At 39.6% G+C, this 23,422-nt stretch overlaps 1 protein-coding gene and 1 non-coding gene across 18 annotated transcripts in view; one reads left to right on the forward strand and one right to left on the reverse strand.

Annotated features, from left to right (window-relative positions):
- MITF (melanocyte inducing transcription factor) overlaps positions 1-23,422 on the reverse strand; it is a 228,836-nt gene that overhangs the window by 5,822 nt on the left and 199,592 nt on the right. For 11 of the 17 annotated variants that reach the window (XM_015459503.3, XM_059879469.1, XM_015459502.3 and 8 more), the window contains 4 exons: positions 15,396-15,513; positions 13,369-13,443; positions 7,593-7,668; positions 3,511-3,658 (listed from right to left, as the gene is read on the reverse strand). In XM_015459503.3, the coding sequence (XP_015314989.1) occupies positions 3,511-3,658; positions 7,593-7,668; positions 13,369-13,443; positions 15,396-15,513 (417 nt within the window). 17 annotated transcript variants of the gene reach the window in all.
- Positions 17,615-17,687, forward strand: TRNAS-GGA (transfer RNA serine (anticodon GGA)). The gene has a single exon. It is a non-coding gene; the product is annotated as a tRNA-Ser (tRNA).

The following is a 23,422-nucleotide window of genomic DNA, read 5'->3' on the forward strand; positions in this document are numbered from 1 at the left end:
TGTTTAATAATAAAATTCCAGTCCCAGTGATATTAAGGCTTCATGGTCTTTCTTCTGTGAACATTTCTGCATGCATCACTTAGGGTGAAAATGAAAGGAATCCCTTAGGCTCAAGCTGATCACATGCACTGCTGTAAATCTACACCCACATGATAAAAGCAGTGCCCCCGCACTTGTAGTATGTCTTAAAAAACAAAAAAGTTGAATGAATAGAGGCACACGTCTTATTCTAATCTTTTGTTGTTTAATTAAAAATGTTTACCAGCCAATTAAACTTTTACTTAGATTGTTAAATAGTGTGACAAGTCTCATCTAGAAAATTCAGGTTCACTGCATGACAGAGCTTTCCTAATTAATACTGCTTTCCATGATACACAAAAGTTCTAAAGGCTGCTTCCCTGGCACTGGAAGAAACCCAAGACATGGTCACCATGCAATTTCCAATTCATATTTTTCACAGTATTTGTATTTGACATGAATGGATATATTTGGAACCTAAGCGACTAAACAACCATAATAAAGCATCTGGGCACAACCTTTCACCAACCAATCAACATGTAACTTTATTTCATATGTGTTTCTGTTTAAAGACATCTTGTTTACAATAGTATCACTGATGTATTAAACCTAGCCTCTCTTTCAGAACAGTCATTATATGTTAATATTTGTATTGAGATGCAGATGGTGACTGCAGCCATGAAATTAAAAGACAAAAAGTAAGAAAAGTAATGACCTTGGAAGAAAAGTAATGACCAACTTAGACAGCATATTAAAAAGCAGAGACATTACTTTGCCAACAACAGTCCATCTAGTCAAAGCTATGGTTCTTCCAGTAGTCATGTATGGATGGGAGAGTTGGACTATAAAGAAAGCTGAGCACCAAAGAATTGATGCTTTTTAACTGTGGTGCTGGAGAAGACTCTTGAGAGTCCCTTGGACTGCAAGGAGATCCAACCAGTCAATCCCAAAGGAAATCAGTCCTGAATATTCATTGGAAGGACTGATGCTGAAGCTGAAACTCCAATACTTCGGCCACCTAATGCAAAGAACTGACTCATTGGAAAAGACCCTGATGCTGGGAAACATTAAAGGCGAAGGAGAAGGGGATGACAGAGAATGAGATGGTTGGATGGCATCACCGACTCAGTGGACATGAGTTTGAGTAAACTCCAGGAATTGGTGATGGACAGGGAGGCCTGGCGTGCTGCAGTCCATGGGATCACAAAGAGTCGGACACAACTGAGCAACTGAACTGAACTGAATACTTATATAAAGAAATAACACATTAGTATGAGTTGCTTTTAAAAATGGGTATATATACAAAGTGTAAGAGACTAAAGACCTGCGGCTAATTACTGAAGAGAGGGAACATAAAGCAAGCAGCAAAAGCCAAAAAAGGAAAGAGGGTAAGGGGGATTTCCAAATGACACATAACCTCTGTTTCACTACCAAGATTCTAAAATGCTCTCCCGAGAAGAAAACCATCTTCTGCCTCTCTGATCGGGGACTGAAGATCACTGCAGTGAAACGAGATGTGACATCTAGAAATGTTGACAGTGTTGTGGGGCATTAACAAGATCAGAGATCATAAGTAATCCGCTCTGTTAAGTAAATGTAATGTTGGGGTATAAACACCACTAGATAGCCTTTCAATTGCCATACTCTGCATTGCTATTCCACAATTATTTGCACTGGAAACATGAAAAAAAAAAAAAAAAAGGAACCATTGGTATATGGCAAAACTGGATACAAGTAGGTCCATCTACCCAAGAAGAAGATAAACTGTCATTAATCCTTATTCGTTGGTTGTGTTCAAAGTAAGCAAGTAAAGTAAAATGACTCTTGCCAACTCCTTTAATCATAGGCAAAAAGTCAGTTTTTCTTTCTCCAAGACAGTTTGAAAGGAAGTTGCATCTTTATATTTAGTATGAAAAGCCAAGCGACAAAGAACTACCAGGAGATGATATGCAAGGGGTCCCTCATCTCATGCTTACATTGGTATGTATGCTCCCTCAATGGAATGACGTAAGAAGTCCATGTATTATTAAAATCACTTTTCTCCCTTTAAGAGCAAGTTAAAGATACATATGGAAAACTTCATTATCTGGAACAATTTCCAAAATTTATATCCTGATGATAAGATTTTCAAGGTGTCCCCAGGTCCCCTATAAACATGAGCTTTGACCATGGACTGTGCCCCCTTCAGTACTAAGACACCTTTGTACTTAACAACTACTATGAGTTGTCATGATTTGCAGTAGGTATAGCTATGGAGTCAAATCTGTGCCTCCCCCAGCAAATTCATATGGTGAAACAATTCCCAATAGGATGGTATTTGGAGATAGGGTTCTGGGAGATGATTAGGTCACAAGCAGGGGCCCTTCATGAATGGGATGAGGCCCTTATAAAAGAGACCCCAGAGAGATCCCGCAACCCTTTTGTAGTGTGAAGTTATACCAAGAAGGCAGCGATCTATGAACTAAGAAGCAGGAACTCAGTCCCACAATGAAACGGCCAGCATCAGATTTCCCAGCCTCTAGAACTGTGAAAAATAAATGTTTCATGTGTAAACCTTTCAGTCTGTGATGTTTTTTATCACATAAGCATGATTGGTCAAAGACTGTTATATGCTACAGAGTTGCTATGAACACTGAATTAGTGAATGCTGAACCATTGCTCATGGTGAAAACAGAGGATTACTTTCCTGCAAGCATCTGAACATGAGCTCCCCCAGTGGTTCAGTGGTAAAGAATCTGCCTGCCAAGGTTTGATTCCTGGATCTGGAAGATCCGCTGGCATAGGAAATGGCAACCTACTCTAGTATTGTTGCCTGGGAAATCCCATGGACAGAGGAGCCGGACAGGCTACAGTCCATAACTTAGCCAAAAGAGTCAGACGCAACTTAAAACTACGATAAAGCATCTGGGCACAACATTTCACCAACTAATCAACATGTAACTTTGTTTTATGTGTCTCTGTTTAAAGACAACTTGTTTACAACACATCATTGACTCATTAATATTAAACTCAAGGCCAAGAAGACTACAACTCGTGCCTGAATGAAACATATCTCCATAAAGCACATCACAGCCTTGCTGTGCTCAGAAAGATGAGAAAGCACTTCAGGGCCATGCTCACAGGCCACTTTAAATAGCGAATCACCCCAAAACCCCACAAAATGTGAACAACATGACACTGAAAACACAGCAAAAAGGACACCTGTTTATAGTATGAGCTGAAAGAAGAAGACAGAGCATTGTTCAACCGTAACTCGGAATAAACACACCAGCTAAGTCACATTTGCCACTCTGCACATCTGTGAATGAGCATGTAAATACCACAAGAGGCGATTTGGGGGTTTCAAATAACTTTTTTGCACGGAAGTAAAAACACAAAATAGAATCCACAAATAATGAGTACAGACGGTCTCACGTAAGTCAGGCCCCTTATGGCTCATTACACCCCATTTTCTCCATCTCCAGTCACCTCCACCCTGTGCACGCCGGGTACCTGTATTCTGAGTAACAAGTGCCGGTTGGCGTGCTCCAGCTTCTTCTGTCTGTTTTCAAGCTCTTTCGCACGTTGCTGTTCCCGTTGCAACTTTCGGATATAGTCCACGGATGCTTTTAAAATGGTTCCCTTGTTCCAGCGCATGTCTCTGGAATGAAAATGGAAGGAAACAAGAGAGTTTTAGTGTTGGATGCTCCATGAAAATTCAATTTTCAGAGCATTCAGTTTCTCAAGATGAAATAACAATTAGACATTGAGAGTCACTGTCATTGACTGAGCGCTAGTCATGTGGTAGACACAGTCTACTCAAATCTTCTACTTCATCGTACTTCAACCAGACAGGCGCCTGGCAAAGGAGGGCCACTGGGCATGTGCTGAATCAGAGATGATTCAAATAGCCTTTCATTCCAGAACTACATGAAGGCAGAGTCGGGACTTAAATTTAGGTCTGTTGATGACAAAGTCAATATTCTTAAACACTATATTCAATAGTTATAGCTTTCTAGGATTATAAAATTAAAACAGAGTAATATACAGTTAAAAAAAATTCTGTGAGATCCCACTACTTAATTGTATGCATCATAAAAGTGGCATCCTTGGGTTTTATCACGAATATTCATAGGCCGGTTATAAATCTCTCAGTCTCCATGTCCTCATCAATAAAATGGTGATGCTATGCTTCTGTGAGCAGCCCCATAGGTATGTTGCTGGAATCAAAGTAGACACTTTATATGAGTATGCTGAGAAAAGTCTAGAATACAGTTTCAACAATGGAGCAGGCGCTGTGCTAGGATTCAACATCATAATTACCACAGCTACCTTTAAATAGCATTTGCTGCCTGACAGGTACTTTTTAAAGTGGTTTAATCATAACAACCTCAACTGGTAGACACTAATATTATCCCCATTTTATAGATTGAAAAACAGAGGCATAGACAGGTTAAATAATTTGCTCTAAGTATACAGCTAGGAAATGGTCGAGCCAGGAAGCCTGGAGAATCTGGAGCCAGACTCCATCCCCTAAACCACCTTCCTCTCAAGAGACTGAGTCCTCAAATCAACTAGACTAGATAGAAATAGTCTGCTCCCTGCTCCCCTCCTTTTTTTTAACAGGTAAGAAAAATGAAATACTTGGGGAGAATTTCCTCCCCAAGTCACACATCTAACAGATTTTCTAATTCAAACGCAGGCAGCCTGAGCTTGGTGCCTTTGGGTTTTTAAACACTATTGTTCTAATGCATTCCTATATAAGAACATTAAAAATGCCATTAAGGTGTAGATAAGGTGGGTGGTTTAGTAGCTAAGTCATGTCTGACTTTTGTGACCCCTTGGACTGTAGCCTGCCAGGCTCCTCTGTCATTGGAATTTTCTAGGCAAGAATACTGGAGTAGGTTGCCATTTCCTTTTCCAGGGGATCTTCCCGACCCAGGGATAGAACCTGTCTCCTGCATTGTAGGCAGATTCTTACCAACTGAGCTACCAGGGAAGATGTAGGTAAAAGCGAGTTGAAAAACTTAGAGCACCCCAGAAAAATCATTAAGACTAAAATTATAACTACATAGTAATATTTCTATAGTGCTTTAAATTAACCTGAGCTCTTTTATAGAAAATATCCATGATAATAATGACCATGGTAAAGCCAAAAACAATTTTATGTATGGAAAACCTCCTATGCCATAATCTACAGCTGCTAAAAGCAGACTGGAAGTATCAGCTGGGACATGTGAACGGTGGTGGTTTAGTTGCTAAGTCATGTCCGACTCTTGCAATCCCATGGACTGTAGCCTGCCAGGCTCTTTGTCCATGTGATTCTCCAGGTGAGAATACTGGAGTGGGTTGCCATTTCCTTCTCCAGAGGATCTTCCCGACCCAGCAACTGAACCCAGGTATCCTGCATTGCAGGCAGATTCTTTACCAACTGAGCTATGAGGGACATCCCATAATCTATAGCTGATAAAATATCGGAAGTATCAGCTGGGATGTGTGAATGGAGGAACATTACAACAAGCCACCAAGTAATTGATCCTCACATGGCTTAGATGGAGAACAAAACAGAAGCTCTCCCATGAGATGCTGAGTTTACAGCCCCTGGAGAACTCCCTGAGGCTGATCCCTGGGATCTGGGCACCAAAAATGGCAACCCAGGGAGGTGTCCTGAGATGCTAAGAGTGAGCACAAAGCCAACCTGTTCAGGGCTAAAAGGAAAACAACAGACCTGCCTCAACAGCCAGAGAGAAATAAAATTATAATGAAAGATGCCTTCACTAGGCCAATAAGGTGAGAAACCCGTAATTAAACATGAAAGCAGATACTCTGGTTTTAAGAGGTGATGATTCTAATCACTTGGGCTTCCCTGGTGGCTCTGATGGTAAATAATCCACCTGCAATATGGGAAACCTGGGTATGATCCCTGGGTTAGGAAGATCCCCTGGAGGAGGGCATGGCAACCTAATCCAGTATTCTTGCCTGGAGAATCCCTATGGACAGAGGAGCCTGGCAGGCTACAGTCCATGGTGTCACAAAGAGTTGGAACGACTGAGCAACTAAGCACAGAATTAAAATCACTTACCTTGGGTTTCACCTCCTTGTGAGACCCAATTAATTAATTATGCTTTGGGGTTTTCAATTTTTTTTTTTTTTTGCAATGAGAGCAATCCTTTTTTTTTTTTTCTCACACAGAAGTGTAAACAGATCTCCAAACATAAGTCACTAAAGGCAGACCTAGTCTAGGGTAGGAGACGGTGTGGGGCTGAGACTGTGATCAGCTTGACTATGTCTCTATAGCAGCCCCAAGGTCTGTGACAGAAACCTGGCTTAGGACAGAACAGATGCGGTCCGCTGTATCTTAAAACAATGCCTACAATTAAAGATTGTTATCAGTTCAGATTATAAACACATAAGTATTCTAATACAATAAAGAAGATATGCAAATAGAGGCTTTCACTGCAGCCCCATAATTTCATAATATGTTGCTAAAGAGATCCATGTGCTGCAGTTTAAAAGAATATGCTAAAAAGTGAAAGCTGATAAAGAACAGGAAAATGGGAATTCAATTTCAACTATCATGCAAGACTGACTATAGGAAATGAAGGTCACAGCCCCTTCGTAGGATGCATTTGTGCTGCAGAACTGAGAATTTGAATGTTTTGAGTTTCAAAACGGCTTTCCTTGAAACCTGGGAAAGTGAAATGTTGATGATGGAGACTTGGCTTGAACATTCATCAAAACCACCTTAGAATGGGCAATGGTTTTGTCACAAATTCTCTGACAATAATGTGAATAGCAAATTTAATAAGCCTTGCATGAATAATGCTTGATTTCATCTTTACATTTTATTAGGTAGCTAAAAGGTCATATTCAGAGGCTAATTTCATAGAATGCCTGTGGGAGCCATTAAAATGTATACATCTTCGAGCCCTTTACTTCAAATGGGCCAATTTCTAATGGATAAAAATTGTGTATTTGTTGTCCTATTTGCTGACATTGCTGGTAGGAAAATTATCTTTACAACCGTAATCTCTGAAAGAGTGCATTAGAGACTGGAAGCTGAAATCCAAATTAGCTGACCAGTGCTTATAAGAGGATTAAAAATTTATTTTTTTCCCCTTGATTGGTAAAACAAACAAAGGGCATAAAATTTGGGGGAAAAAAACCTGACTTTTTATCTACTGAAGATTGTTAAACTGGAAATCTCCAATATCAGCTCTCAGTGCCTATATTATATGAGTTTAAAAGCAAATAAATAGCCAACAAATCTTGCTTTATCACCTACTGAAGTCTCTGTCCAGTATGAACTGATAATTTTTTTAGTAGTTCAGTGTTTGTCAAAGAATCTCAGATTTCAGGAAGCCACCTTCCCACCTCCAAAGCTGAACAGCTCACGTCCAATAATCTTTTTGAACAACTCAGTTCACTTCTCTTGAGATTTTAGTTTGATGAACCAACCAAAAGAAAGGAGCAAGTGGTATGCATAAATGAAACCAAAGGAAGAAGGGATACTTCTTTAGTTTTATCTGCACACTTTTTACAACATATGAAAAAACATTAAGGTACGAAAAAATATATGATGCAATTGTACTCACGGATCATTTGACTTGGGAATCAAAGTACCTAGTTCCTTAATGCGGTCATTTATGTTAAATCTTCTTCTTCGTTCAACTTCAAAAAAAGAGCACAGGAAAGGGCTATTAGTAATGGTGCCATATACACATTTAGCACATCTCATTAAAGGCATGTGTGTATTATCTCTGCTTGGTTGGGACAATGAAAACCTGAATCTATATTTCCCAGTTACTTTCCTGGTTTTGGTACTGAGGTTAAAGCCCTTTAAAAGATGAGCCCCTTTAAAAAATGAGCTACCTTAGTACAGAGCTGTATCATTTATGAAGCCCTGAGATTATAATTTCTCATTTGACCCTAGTAACTCTTGAAATTGGAGCTACCATCCTCAGTTACAAATGACAAAACTACCTAGGTGATATCAGAGAGCTGACGAGGACACAATAAGTGGAGAACAGCCTGACGCAGTAAGTGGAGAATAGCCAGTACTCGACCCTGATCCTCCAGCCCAGGGGCAGCAAGTTTTCTGCAAAGGGCCAGATAGTGAGCTCTCTGTAGGCCAAACAGCAAAAATAAGCATATAATTAAGTACCTACACAGCAAAAGAGAAAACAGATTTCCATAAATTTTGTGTTGACAAAATTCAAAATGTACTAATATTAACTGAACGCTATTTTCAATGATGCAAGTTTACTAACAAGAATCACTGGATATTGAAACTTGGATTTTATATAATTTTCACATATCATAAAATATTATTCTTCGGGCATTTTAAACCATTTAAAAATGTAAAAAAACATTCTCAGCCTACAGGCCATACAAAAATCTTTGCTCCAGTCCAGGAATACCCAACAGAAACATAATGTGAAACTACTAAAAACTAAAGTTTCACATGTAGTTTTTAGTTTTCCAGCAGTCTCATTAAATGAGTAAAAACAAAGAAGTGAAATCTACTTTAATATTTTTATTAAACTCAATATATCAAAAGCATTATAATATCAACATGTAGACTATATAAAAATTTATAAATATTTAACATCCTTTTATCTGTACTAACTTTTCAAAATCCAGTGTGCATTTTATACTTGCAGCAACTCACAATTTGAATTAGGTACATTTCAAATGCTCAACAGGCAGACATGTCCACTGGCTACAATAATGAATAAAATAATCCTAGAAGTCAAGCATCTTCAACTATACTATGCATCCTAACAGCATTCTTCTTTTATAAATCCAGTTGTACGTTCAACTGAATAATCATCTTCTTGGGGGAAGGGGAGTGAAATAGTAGGCATATGACTTAATAAATGTTTTAAATTTACCTAGTCTGAAAAGAAATTCCAAATAACTTAAAGTCTAATAAATTGGATTAAAGGTATTAATATTTTACTTTGCATATACAAAATCTAATATATATTTATATTTGACTCACTAACATTCTACATGCTTAATAAACAGTATTATTCACTATTTTCTCAATGCATATTACATTTTTTTCTTAGCTGAGTGATTATTTCTAAGATTAAATCAGTTATGCATAACACAGTCTTATCATCAGACTTTTATAAAATAGAAATAGTTAGGGATAATCACTGGCTCTGAAGAAGAAATTTTTGGACCTCTGATCTAGCTAACTTCTTCCAAAACTCTGAAGCGTGACATGTTTTCTTTTTCCAAGCATAAAATATTCATAAAAAATCAAATATTACTGAAATATATAAAATGAAATAAAAGTCTCTAATGAGCCTGATACCACCACTGTAAAATTTGTTACATATCCTTGGTGATTATTTTTATGTTCTAAGAATAAGCACACACGTGGCCTAGGGGTACACCCAGGAAACAGATCTTGAGGCTCTTCTTGATCTACATTCACTTCCTGGTAACCTCATTTAGTATTATGGTTTTGAATACCACATATACAATGATGACTATCGTATTTGCAGCCCAAACATCTCCCTGGAATTCTAGACTCATAAGTCTACTACTAGAGACTTAGGAAGGTCATATGGAAGTCCTCCATATAAAGGTCCAATGGGCAGCCCTGACCCTCCAAACTTCAGCCCCTGATCTTCCTTTTTTCAATAAGCTTCACCCACGGGCTTTCTTACCTCACTGTAACTCCATTTTCCCAGTTACTTAGAGCAGAAACTTAGAATCAATTCTGTAGCTCTATTTCTTTCACATCCTATACTCAATCCATCAGCAAAATCTGCTGGGTCTATCTTTGAAATATTTCCAGAAGTTGTCCACTTGAAATCCCTGCTGCTGCCTGATAGAAACCATCAGCTTCTCTTGCCTGGATTACCGCAGTCCTCCCAAGGGGTACTTCTGCTTCACCCATGCTCTTCATTCCCTACCCCCATTAGTCTATCTACAGTGCATAAGCTGTGAAAACATGAGTCAGAGCTTGTTAATCTCTTGCTGAAAACCCTTCAATTGCTTGCCCTTGAGGTGTCCTCCAGGATCTGGGAGTTCCCATCCCTCTGATTTCATTTCTCTTCCTCTCCTCCTCTGATCACGTTTTATTGTGACTCATCTGTGTTCCTCCTATCCTCAGCTGCATGAGCTTCTTGCCCTTCCTCAACCAAATCAGACACACTCCCCACTTTAGGACCTCATATTGCTGTTCCCCCTGCCTGGAACACTCTTCCCCCAGATATCTGAAAGGCTCTGCCCTCACCCTCCTCCAGTAGTGACTCAAATTTACCTGTGAGCCCTCCCTGACTGCCTATTTAGAAGGGACCCACCTCCTCCCATGCCCATCCCAACACTCTACTTCCCTCTCTGCACTCTGCCTCCTCATAGGACTTTCTGACATCTAACATCTACATATTTCATTCATTCATTCATTCATTTAATCATACAGCTGTCTACCATCTAACATTTGCATGTTTCTATTTATTTATATATGCTTAATCATTGATGTCTTCCAAGTACCCATATGAGCCTAGCACACACTAGGCCTCCAACAACCATGAACCAAATAAAGTATAACATCACTAAAGCAGAATTACACGAAAACCCATTCTGCATCTATCTTTTCTCACTTAACAGTGTACTGTTGACACCTATTATCATCAACATTTGTATGTACTACATTTTATTTTTAATTCAGTGCCTCCCCCCAACTATATTTTTACTATAAAAGTGATATCAGCTTGAAAAAAATGGCAAAACATGCCAAAGTGTGTAAAGAAAAAAGTAAGAAACAACTCTTCACACCATCCAACATCTATATGCCTGAGGAAATTGGCAATGACAAGGCTGACTCCTAGATCTTCTAAATACACACACACACACACACACACACACACGCATACACAGAGTGTTCCTTTTACATAATGGGATCCTATACATATCATTGTGCTGTTTTGCTCTCTTCATTCAGTAATTCGTTGTAGACAGATGAAACAGACCAACACCATTCTTCTTAAGAGCCACTGAGTGTCCTTTATAAGGATGTACCATAATTTATTTTTTACAAATCCGCTACTGATAAATATTTAGACTATTCCCAATGTCTTTCTTTTTCAAAGTATAATGACTACTTTTGCTAGTGGTCGCATGTACTTTTTATTCCCCTCACAGTACTTAGCCTGTGCTGAAAACACCATCTGCATGAAGCTGTTTGCTCACCCATTCTGTTTGCCCCTGACTCACATGTAAGCTTCTCAGGATAGGAGACAAATCTGTCGGTCTGGTTCACCTCTGTAGAAAAGTGCCTTATACATAATGGGGCTCAAGAAGTAGCTATGCATGAATAAATGAATGTAATCTTTAGCCCATTTTGTCAGAAACTCTTACAAGATAAATTCCTAGAAGAGGAAAGGCAATGGGCAAGTGAACCTTGAGTATTAATTTCTAACGGTTCAATGAAATCTTAAGACTGCTTTATTGTCCTCAGAGTTGGAGCTGATAATGTTTGCACTTTACAGACAGCCCTGAACTTGAGAGTCCAGGTGACAAAGTAAAGGCAGATACTGTTTTTACCAACATCCAACTTAGTTTTCCACATTTCAGTTTTGGAGAAGCTTTAGAGACTGCCTCATTATCTGATTTCTAATGTATTTTAAAAGAAGAAATATCTTAGAGTAAAGTTACTTGGAAACCAGAAGAGACTTTAGAAATATTAGTCAAAATCTCTTGGTTAATAGGTGAGAAAAGTTTCTTCTAAGTGAAAGGGTAACTGGGAAGAGCAGGATCTATTCAAAGAAAACACACAGACACAACCGCCTTCCCCTAAGGACTTAGCAATTCCATTTCTTAGAATTCACCCTGGAGAAACTAACTCTGCTGTACACAGAGAGCCATGTCTGCAAATGTTCGCTGTGGCACTGTTTATAATAGGGAGAAACTGGAAACAGAACTAACACTTAGCAGTCGGAGGATGACTAAATATCACAAGTCACATGTGGAGTACCATGCAACCATTTTTTAAAAAAGTAGATAGATCTAGAGAAGTAATAGCAAAAGGTCTTTAGGACACACGGTTGAGTAAAAAACCAGGCATCTATATGAGACTATTTGTGTTAAATCATAGACAAAATCATTCTATTATAATCTCTGCATGCATAAAGGTGTGTATTCTTAAATACACAGGAAAAGGTTGCTAAGACAAACAACAAATTGAACAAAAAAACCGACAATGATTATTTTTAGAGCTCAGAGAAGAACTGTGAGCTTATCCTATCATTTTTACATGGACAAAGTATTCATACATAACTTCATCCTTAAAAATCAATTTAGGAAAAAGAGGACAGAGGATCTTGAGATGAGAAATTCACAATTTTCTACTTCCAAGTCCAATCCTTTTTTTCTTGCAGCCTCTTGAACTTGCTTATGTAATAAAAATCTTGAATTTTCATAGGAAAAAGCATAAAGATGTGATCAAGAGTAAATTAAGCATGTAAGAAAGTAATTTTAAATGTTAGAAGACTTCTGTTTTTTCTGTTTTAATGCTTAATTATTAAAAAAATTTTTTTTAATTTTTATTTTACAGTACTGTTAACCTTTTAAAAATCACTTCCTCATAGAAAGTTATACAACAAATGGCAATTTTTCTACTGATGCTTAGCTGCTGCTGCTAAGTCGCTGCAGTTGTGTCCGACTCTGTGCGACCCCAGAGACGGCAGCCCAACAGGCTTCCCGGTCCCTGGGAGTCTCCAGGCAAAAACACTGGAGTAGGTTGCCATTTCCTTCTCCGATGCAAGAAAGTGAAAAGTCAAAGTGAAATCGCTCAGTCGTGTCCGACTGTTAGTGACCTCATGGACTGCAGCCTACCAGGCTCCTCCGTCCATGGGATTTTCCAGGCAAGAGTACTGGAGTGGGGTGCCATTGCCTTCTCCTATAGAAGACCTTTTTTAAAATCACAGTTAAAGTCAGAAATTTGGTAGGCTACCTCATCTCACTCAACGACTCTCCTCCAGATGTTTCATTTTTTTTCTTTTAAATCTCACTGGAGAAGGTGATTCCATAATCCCCTTTTGTTAGTTAAGTTCCAGTGTGAGCAACTTATAATTGGGTAGTCAGGGATCAAAATTCCCTCTTACAAAAAAAAGAAAAAAACCAGTCCTCAAGATACTGAAAACAAGTGTGTGTATGTGTGTGTATATAATTCACTTTAATCTGAGATTAAAATATGAGGCAAAATATATACTTTGGACTCTTCAAAAAACAATTTTCTTCCATAAAATATACCTTTAACAGGTAAAATCAATTTCCCTTCAAAATGCCTGGAAACTTTTTGATATAAGGGGGAACATCAACTCCAATGTAATAAACATAAAACCAACTTACTCAAGTTGTGATTGTCCTTTTTTTGTCTCTCTTTGGCCAATGCTCTCGCTTCAGACTCTGTGGGAAAAATACACGCTGTGCACATGAATGAAGTCATTAGAAACCAGAACTTTTCAAGGAACACAGTGGTGTAAATTAAAAAAACACACTTCATTATCTAAACAAATGGATGTTTATCTGACTTAACTATAAATAAAAACAGAGTTTAAAAATTTTTAACTTTGAATCAAAGACTTTGTTTTTTTTCAAAAGCAATATATATCCAATAAATGCAAACATTTAGCTTCTACAAAATGGTAGAAGACCAGTAACAAAAATGTCTGACAAGCTGGAACGACAGACAGGTATGAACAACAAAAAAATCAATAACCAGAGATTATGAGAAGTTGCTGTCAATAGAGTATTGTCAGCAGGCAAATTTCCTTTTCAGGAAATAGCACTTTTCAGTCTTTCTTTGATGTGTTAACACACTGAGACAGAAACTGAGCCAAGAAGCTCCCAAACTGGATCTCTAACTGGTTCATGGAAATGAACTCATTATTTAAGAACTTTGGGTTGCTTGACTAATCCTGGGGATTCGGGAACCTCTGTTACTTTCCTTTCAGAAGTGATATAAAAACATTACATTATCATAATCCAGAATTGTATTTAAAAATAGATATTGTTGCATAATTTATAGCATATGTATTATATTATTATAATGTATTAGGTATTATTAGGTCAGATTTGCTGACTTGTAAGCCTCTTCTTTTTTGTGTATAGTGTGCTGCTTCCTGAGCTATCAGTGTTCAGAACCTCATTTCCTGTCCCTTTACTCTTTTCCTGCCATTTTACCCTTGTCCAGACTGGACTGGTCATTGTCTAAGATACCAGTGACTCTAGAGATAGTGTCTGTTATACCTGCTTTTTTAAAAAGTTTAATAAATGTACACCCTCTTCACCCATTTCTTATATCCTCTTTCCCCTTGCTGCTGTGGTTTTCTTTCTGAAGAAACAATCATATACATAATTCGAAACCCTATTTTACACTCAAGAATTTTATGCATGTTACTCTAACCATATTTTATCCTTATTTAATACAAGTTTCATTTAGCTATGTTTTCTAAAGCTTCATTGTATTATTACTTCCTGGTACGATACCTATGTGTTTGTTGGCTTTTGATGGTTTTTATGTATTAATCATCTTTTTAAAAACCAAATCAATGTCTTTTTTTAAAATGTCTTTCTCCTGCCACAATTTTCTGAACTTTTGTTTTTGTTCTTTCAAAGATACGCTTGAATACAAGAGGAATTTTTTTTTTTGCACCAAATCTATATTCCATAGTCTCAGTCTATTCACCGAATCCTGTAGGATACAAGGATCAAATAATAAAAAGGGTTTGGATGAGCTGAAGGCCATAAAATCCAGCAGGGTAGAATGCCAGTTCTAATGCAGTTTCATCGTGTTTTAATGGTAAAATGCCTTCCCTAAAGCGTTAAACAAAAATGACGAAACAGGTTAATTTCACACTTGCCTCAAGAGCAAACGATACCCATTGCTCCATTTGATAAATTATTTTTTCACTCTGTGAGTGAATCTTTTGCACATTATAGAGCAAAAGTAACAGGAAGCATCTTAAGAAGTAAGAAACATGTCCTCAGTCTGTCCCAACTGTGGGTCTGAACGTGTGTCAAAGGAAAATTCAGATCAGAGTTCTCAAACTCAAATGCTACTAAGGGCCAGGAAAAATCCAGACTGGGAGTGTTCTGCTCTCACCCCAAAGGGGACAGCGGCCACAGACTCAATGATGGCAGTCATGGAGGAACGGGGACCCGATTCCCAGCATCTCAAGTAATACTGGAAACCAGGATTTTCAAGTATAAAAACCCCATGCTAAAACATAGCTCAATGTCTTAACCACTGCACAGACCTAAAAACATAAGTGTGTGAGTTGGAAATAGTTCTGGAGATCACTACTTGGATAACTTTGCTGAACAAAACACGAACAGAAAACCTCCACTGAGAGGCACGTTTGCTGAGAATTTACCTGTGAGCTCCCTTTTTATGTTGGGAAGGTTGGCTGGGCAGGAGTTACTGATGGTGAGGCCTGGGGGTGGCAGGCCTTGATTTCCATAAAGGTCAATCAAGTTTCCAGAGACAGGTAACTGGAAAGAGAAAAAAACAGTCATGGAAATGAATCATTGAACGATTCCTAAATTAGTCAGCTAAAACCCTTATCCTATTCCAGACTGTATTCACATATATACATCATTGATACTAAGTATAAAACAGAAAACCAATGAGAACATCATGCTGAGGAGCACAGGGAACTCTACCCAACACACTGTGGTGACCTGAATGGCACAGAAGTCCCAAAGGCAGCAGACATAGGGACGTGGGCAGCCGCTTCACTGTGCGGCACAGCAGAAACCAACACAGCATTGTAAAGCAACTATACTCCAATAAAAACTGATTTTAAAAAAAGAAATGATTTCATGTAAAAAATATTTGTTAATACAGGAAATGAGACGTTTGCCATTTCACCCATTTGCAGGTATATGGTCTCCTTAGGGGTTCCCTTAAAGACAGGAAAGGAGGCAGAATCTCACACACATCAAATCAGTATACAACCCATCTGATAGGTGTATCACGAGCATTGAGACCAAGGATAATGTGGTGAACTCATTATCTATAGCATCTAGTAGTTTATGGTAGATGTTCAGTAAACATTGGCTATTATTATTATAAGTCATGTTCTATGTGGCATAGCTTTGGTAGCCAAGTCAGGTTTTGCATCAAAGTCAACTTTCTTCCTTCCTTTTCTTCCTCTCTCTCTCTACAAAGAAAAGTAATGAAAAGTGTTTTCTTATTGGAAAAGAAATGATATCCTTACTATTATACTAAAAAGGTATTTTCCTTGAAACTGAAATCTTTCACAGAGCCACAAGAGGGAGCCCACTGACTTTCATAAAAGAACAAAATGTTAACACTTAAAAAAAAAAAAAAAGAAATATTGAGCCTTTCCAAACGAGCTTAAGAGTGTTTGTCTCTTGTTCTGAACTGAATATTTTCAAGCAGTGAATCTGTTTTATCCCAACAATGACTTCCCTTTGTACGTATACATTTCCCTGTGACTAGCTCTCTGCTATGAGTTTGATACTCAGTTTTATAAACATATGAGATCCAAGACATTTCCTTTTCCCACTCCCTGAAATAAAGGTCTAAGTATTAATTGCTGGAAAACAGTTAAGTGATCTCACTACTTCCACAGCAGAAACTTCCCATTTCCAGCTCAACTTGAATAATTTCTGAAACTATCATTACCAGGTGAGAGTTTATGTCTTTAAGCCCTTCCTTTACTTGACTATACACTCTGAATTTTACTCTAATCTGAGAAAAGTAAATGTAGTAGCATTTAAGTATGATTAAAATACTCAGTAATACAGATGTACCTGGTAGAGGCTATATCACAATATAGCATGTGTCATTCTTTCAAATAACCACTAACATACAGATTAAAAGATACCATGAAATAAAGATAGAATCAAATGTGTTTCCTCTCATTGGGAGCCACCAGGTATCATATTCCTGTCATGACTTCTAAATAAACACTCTATGAGCTAAATCCCTAGATAGAGAGATGGGGGAAGACTGCAGAGAAGAAGATGTTTTCCAACAGGTTAATATGACACTTGCTCTAGGGGTTGGGGGCTGTTCGAACAGACAGATCAGCAGAGCACATCTCTCTTCTCCATTCAGTCTTTTCTTCCTTTGTGAAGACAGCATCTAAATTATGCATATGAAATGGATTACACATATCTCACTATACGTATACATATGAAAATGTGATAATGTAAAATGCCCTTGAACCATATTTCAAGGGCCTCTAGCTAAGGAACTGATAAAAAAATGACTATGATTACTAGCTGTCTTAGTGGTTTAATATGAAACAGGTCATCTTCTCAGGTCAGCCTTGCCCTGTGTTTAGTTTTATTCCTGTCCAACTTAATACAGCAAAGTGAAAGAGGCTCAAATGTCTCGATATAGCATTGTAGAGTCAGAGAGTCAAAAGTTATAAAGCTGGTATCTTTATCCTCCTCCTTTATTGTTGCTCAGTCGCTCAGTCATGTCTGACTCTTTGAGACCCCATGGACTGCAGCACTTCAGGCTTCCCTGTCTTCCACTGTCTACTGGAGTTTGCTCAAGTTATCTTCCTGTCCTTCTAGAATTTCAGATTTGGGAAGAACTATCTGGTATTAATGGGCTTCCCTGGTGGCTCAGAGGTTAAAGCGTCTGCCTGGAATGCAGGAGACCCGGGTTCGATCCCTGGGTCAGGAAGATCCCTTGGAGAAGGAAATGGCACCCCACTCCAGTACCCTTGCCTGGAGAATCCCATGGAGGGAGGAGCCTGGTAGGCTACAGTCCATGGGGTCGCAAAGAGTCGGACACGACTGAGCGACTTCACTTTCACTTTCATCTGGTATTAATAAACCAATAATGTGACTTGAGATTCAATGCCACAAGCTAAAAACAATTATTTCCATGGCTTGAGAAATAAAGATCACATGTGCAAACTGTGTGCAAAGCATGCAACTGTGTTATTATGATAATTTGTTAGGAATAAATAATAGGCAAGTGATAAACACAACTAACTTTAAAAAAACCTCTAAGTTATCACTGGATTGATACTGAACAGATATGTTCTATTATCAACTTCTCCAGGATAAGAATATATTTTCTAACCACAATCTAAAGGAAGATGTTATGTGTACATATACTTAATAAATGCAGACTCACAAAAAGAGAAAGAGAGGGTGAAAGAATTGAAAACTGGAGATAAGACAAAGAAAGACACAAGGGGGCGGGTGGAAACAGGAAGAGAGACACACACAGAAGAGTAGGGGAGAGAGAGAGAGGGATGGGCAAGTCGGGTGGAAGCGGGGAGAACTCAGAAAGAAATGGATTGCTGCTGCTGCTAACAAGTGGCTTCAGTCGTGTCCGACTCTGTGTGACCCCATAGACGGCAGCCCACCAGGCTCCACCATCCCTGGGATTTTCCAGGCAAGAACACTGGAGTGGGTTGCCATTTCCTTCTCCAATGCATGAAAGTGAAAAGTGAAAGGGAAGTCGCTCAGTCGTGTCCAACTCTTCGAGACCCCATGGACTGCAGCCTACCAGGCTCTGGAGTGGGGTGCCATCGCCTTCTCTGAGAAATGGATTGAGTAGGGGTTAAAAACTACAGAGAAGACTGTGTGGACTGACAGCAGGGCTGACCAAAAAGAGAGATGAATTAAAATCTTTGGAACAAGACGCCTTATTGGGCACTCCACTGAGGTCAAACATCATTACTTCCAGTTGAAAAAGCAGCTTATAACCCTCTGGAGAGTTCTTGAAAAGATTTCTCGCTTCGGCAGCTTTTCCAATCTTGCTGGTTAGGAGTGGGCATCATAGAGCCTGCTGGGATATTTTGCTGAGGAAAACTTAATTTTGTGGGTGCCTACTCTGAGCCAGGCACAGAGGTTAGAAGGCAATCTTTGTAACTTATCATGCTGACTTTACAAAAAGGAACATCAAGGTATTGCTCTGAGTGCAGGTTTCTGATAGGAGGTTCACATTGCATGTTAATCGTATTATTGGGAGGAGAGCAGGATCAACCTGCTGATAATTTTCAATAATCAAATAACCAATAATCAAAACTGCAATTTTCAGTTAATCTCCAAATGAACCTGAGCAAATAAAAACCCAGTTGCTCACTAACTGTGGGTACTCAAATTTACAAATGAATGGTGCAGTCATTTACATCCTGGGCTAAGGAACCAGTGACTCAGGTTAGAAGCTGCCTCTGACATGCCAAATGATATTCAACTCTGTGAGGTGAGATGTCCCTCTCTGAAAAGTAGCAGTCATATCACCCATCTCACAGGGTTTTGTAAAAAGTAAACAAGATAAAGTGGGTGAAACAGGTGGTGCAGTGATAAAGAATCTGCCTGCCAATGCAGGAGACGCAGGAGATGCGAGTTTGATCTCTGGGTGGGGAAGATCCCCAGATGAAGGGAAAGGCAACCCAATCTAGTATTCTTGCCTGGAAAATTCCAGGGACAGGGGAGCCTGGCAGGCTACATACAGTCCATGGGGGTCACAAAGAGTCGAACATGACTGAAGAGGCAGGCACAAGTGAAACAGAGTACCTGCTTTTAAAGTGACTGATAAACTATGTTTCATTGTTCAGTCACTCAGTTGTATCCAACCCTTTGCAACCCCATGGACTGCAGAACATCAGGCTTCCCTGTCCTTCTCTATTTCTCAAAGTGGCTCAAATTCATGTCCGATGAGGTTTTCCTGAAAGTATATTCTTTGTCTACGGTTTTTTCGCTCAGTCATGTCCACTCTTTGTGACACCATGGACTGCAGCTAGCCAGGCTCCTCTGTCTATGGGGATTCTCCAGGCAACAATACTGGAACGGATTACCATTCCTTTCTCCAAGGGAACTTCCTGACCCAGGGATCGAACCTGGGTCTCGTGCCTTGCTGGCAGCCTCTTTACTGTCTGAGCCACCAGGGAAGTCACAGTTTTTGGGCAGTCAAACTAATTTTCACTTTGATTAACAGAACTATCTGCCACATGAATTACCAAACATCCCGTGGATTGCAATGCAGATCTAAGCACAGAAATGAGGGGATATGTGTGGCTCAAGTGACTACTCCATATTCCAAATCTTTTTCCACTGGGGTGATTTTGCCCCTTTTCCCCAGGGGACATTTGTCACTATCTCGAGACATTCTGAGTTGTCACTGTGAGATGGCAAGGTGTGAATGGCCCCCAGTGGGTAAAAGCCAGGGATCCTGCTAAACATCCTACAACAGACAAGACAGTCTCCACAACAAAGGATTATCCATCCCAAATGTCAACAGTACCAAGGTTGAAAGACTGCTCTAAATGATGGCTTAGCCTCTTTATATTAACAGCTGTTACTTATGAAAGCTACTCAAAGGGAGGCTGATTAAAATAATATGGATTTCTAATTAAAAATCAGTCTCCTAGCCATGCAAATTTAGGAAAAGATTCAGTGGTTCCCTTTCTCATTTTGAAAAATTCCCCCATAAACACAGGTAACTTCATTACTAGGTCAAAATAACACTTTAAAAGCTAAGGAAGAGCAAGCACACCTTCTGTTAATATGAATATATTGTGTCTTTGTGGGGTTTTTATCCAGCACATTAACCTGATGGACAAGATTTCACTTCCAGTGCATGAGCTGTACCTTGGACAGTAAAAGACACAGTCCAATTAGGACAAATAAAGAGAAGGCAGACACGTGTGCGTATGTTCCCTAAACTTTGTCTGAATCGAGTTTTTCCATGTTCTGCTCCACCAAAATGAATATTTTTCCAAGTAAATGATAATTGCAAAATGTTATTATTTTTTCTCTCCCTGGATGGTCCCCTTCTCTGAATATCAATTAAGTTCTGTAAGCAGAAGTAAACTGGGACTTTTATTCTTTGTTTGCGATGGTACAAGAGGGCCCTTGTGCTCTCAGAATAGTTATTTCTAGACTCCAATTCCCTTAGGATAGTTTCCTCTCTAGGATAGTTTCCTCTCTAAGTGTTCCTTCCACTTTATTTTTTAAAATAGTTAACTTGAAATAGACCATTTCAAAGAACCAACTAAAAGGAAAAAAAAAGCCCAACATAAAGAATATTAAGTTTAAACTTCACTGTGGGGAAAACATTAAAATGTTAGTAAGTTGTAGTTGGTTCTATTATTTAATTCTAACAATTAAAACCCAATTTTATCAAGAATAAGAGCTAGTAACTAACATTTAGTGATGGCATAGGTTCTCTTGTTTTAGATGCTATTATTATCCCCATTTTCCAGTGAAGGAAAGTGAGGCAAAGACAAATAACTCACTCCAGAGTATGTACTGAACTCAGATGTCTGGCTGAGAGTCTGTGTTCCTACCTTCTGTGTTACCGTGCCTTTCTGCCAGTTGTAAAATGCCGAAATAGTTTCTTGCGGGAAAGCTCTGATGTGGAGAACACAGAAGAGAAATGGGGACCAGGACAAGGTCAGTGCCCCCTGAGGGCGCTGCAGGTTACTCTTCTCTTGACTGGGGATTAATTAAAATCTGCCCTGGGGATTCTTTCTTATCTGCGGACTCCCCTGAGATGGTCTCTCTGCTTCTGAATTATCCTTCTCCATTCAAAGTCTGAAGTGGTCTCCTTTTCTAAACTTGTAAGCCCAGTGAGACCAGGGAGGAGACCTGACTCATCTGCATCCATAGCACCTCACCCAGCACTGGTCACATGTGAGGCATCTGCTGCTGCTGCTGCTGCTGCTAAGTCGCTTCAGTCGTGTCCAACTCTCTGTGACCCCACAGACGGCAGCCCACCAGGCTCCCCCGTCCCTGGGATTCTCCAGGCAAGAACACTGGAGTGGGTTGCCATTTCCTTCTCCAATGCATGAAAGTGAAAAGTCAAAGTGAAGTCGCTCAGTCGTGTCCGACTCCTAGCGACCCCATGGACTGCAGCCCCCAGGCTCCTCTGTCCCTGGGATTTTCCAGGCAAGAACGCTGGAGTAAGTTGCCATTTCCTTCTCCAATGCATGAAAGTGAAAAGTGAAAGTGAAGTCGCTCAGTCGTGTCCGACTCTTAGCGACCCCATGGACTGCAGTCCCCAGGCTCCTCTGTCCCCGGGATTCTCCAGGCAAGAACACTGGAGTGGGTTGCCATTTCCTTCTCCAATGCATGAAAGTGAAAAGTGAAAGTGAAGTCGCTCAGTCGTGTCCGACTCCTAGCGACCCCATGGACTGCAGCCCCCAGGCTCCTCTGTCCCTGGGATTTTCCAGGCAAGAGTACTGGAGTGGAGTGCCATTGCCTTCTTCTATGAGGCATCTAATAAAGGCTAAATCAATCTTAAAGTGAGTTCAGGAGCAATCGGACTAGGATATCTACTCCAGCGTAGACTGACCGAGGGGACACGGGTATTCAGTCTAAAGGTCATGTCTTCAGAGGGTTGTCACAAGGACAAGTTTTCCACGGGGCAAACTGGGATCCACATCCACAGAGAGACTCACTATGAGAAATATTTCCATTATTGAATATGATATTATTCTAATGTAGAGTTGGCATATTACAGGTGCTGAGTGAATATCACGTGGATAAAATACTATCAAAATTATTTAAACTATAATAAATTATATATAATAATTTAGACATTGTTGAGAACAAGCTATGTTTCCAATGCTAAATGCTGTACATACTTTAGGGTTTCCCAGGGGGCTAGTGGTAAAGAGCCTGCCTGCCAATGCAGGAGACAGGGGTCTGATCCCTGGGTTGGGAAGATCCCCTGGAGAAGGAAACGGCAACCCAATTCACTACTCTTGTCTGGGAAATCCCATGGACAGAGGAGCCTGGTGGGCTACAGTCCGTGGGGTCACAAAAGAGTTGGAAAGGACTCAATGACTAAACAACAACAATTCATAATTTAGGAGATGACCATGTCAAGGAGAAACAATGATCAGTTTCATTTTACAAATAAGGAAATGGAGGACTTCAAGAAACCAAGTAATGTGCAAGGCCAGGCTGTAAACGGCAGACTTAGGATTTGAATCCAGGTCTGACAGTAAATCCTCAACTCCCAACCACTGTGTTACACTGCTTCACTTGTGAGTGTAGATTTGGAAGCTTTCAAGAAGCTGAAAGCCTGATATTTTGAAGGGGAATACAAAGGATGTGCAAGAGGAAATTCAGGCAGTGAGTACTAGGTTAGATCAGATGACATCTGAGGTCCTCATCACTGGGGAAAATTTAAAAAAAAAAAAAAATTTAAAAGAATCATGTCAATCCTATAGTTCTCCTGAGTATGCACAGGTATCCATTTGATGCCACTGGAAAATTACCACCCTTGTCAGCAAAGTTCTTCTGAAATGACTTGCTGCTGCTGCTGCTGCCAAGTGGCTTCAGTCGTGTCCGACTCTGTGCAACCCCATAGACGGCAGCCCACCAGGCTCCCCCCGTCCCTGGGATTCTCCAGGCAAGAACACTGGAGTGGGTTGTCATTTCCTTCTCCAATGCA

This window comes from Bos taurus, chromosome 22, assembly GCF_002263795.3.
Source record: "Bos taurus isolate L1 Dominette 01449 registration number 42190680 breed Hereford chromosome 22, ARS-UCD2.0, whole genome shotgun sequence".
NCBI classification, from domain to species: Eukaryota; Metazoa; Chordata; class Mammalia; order Artiodactyla; family Bovidae; genus Bos; species Bos taurus.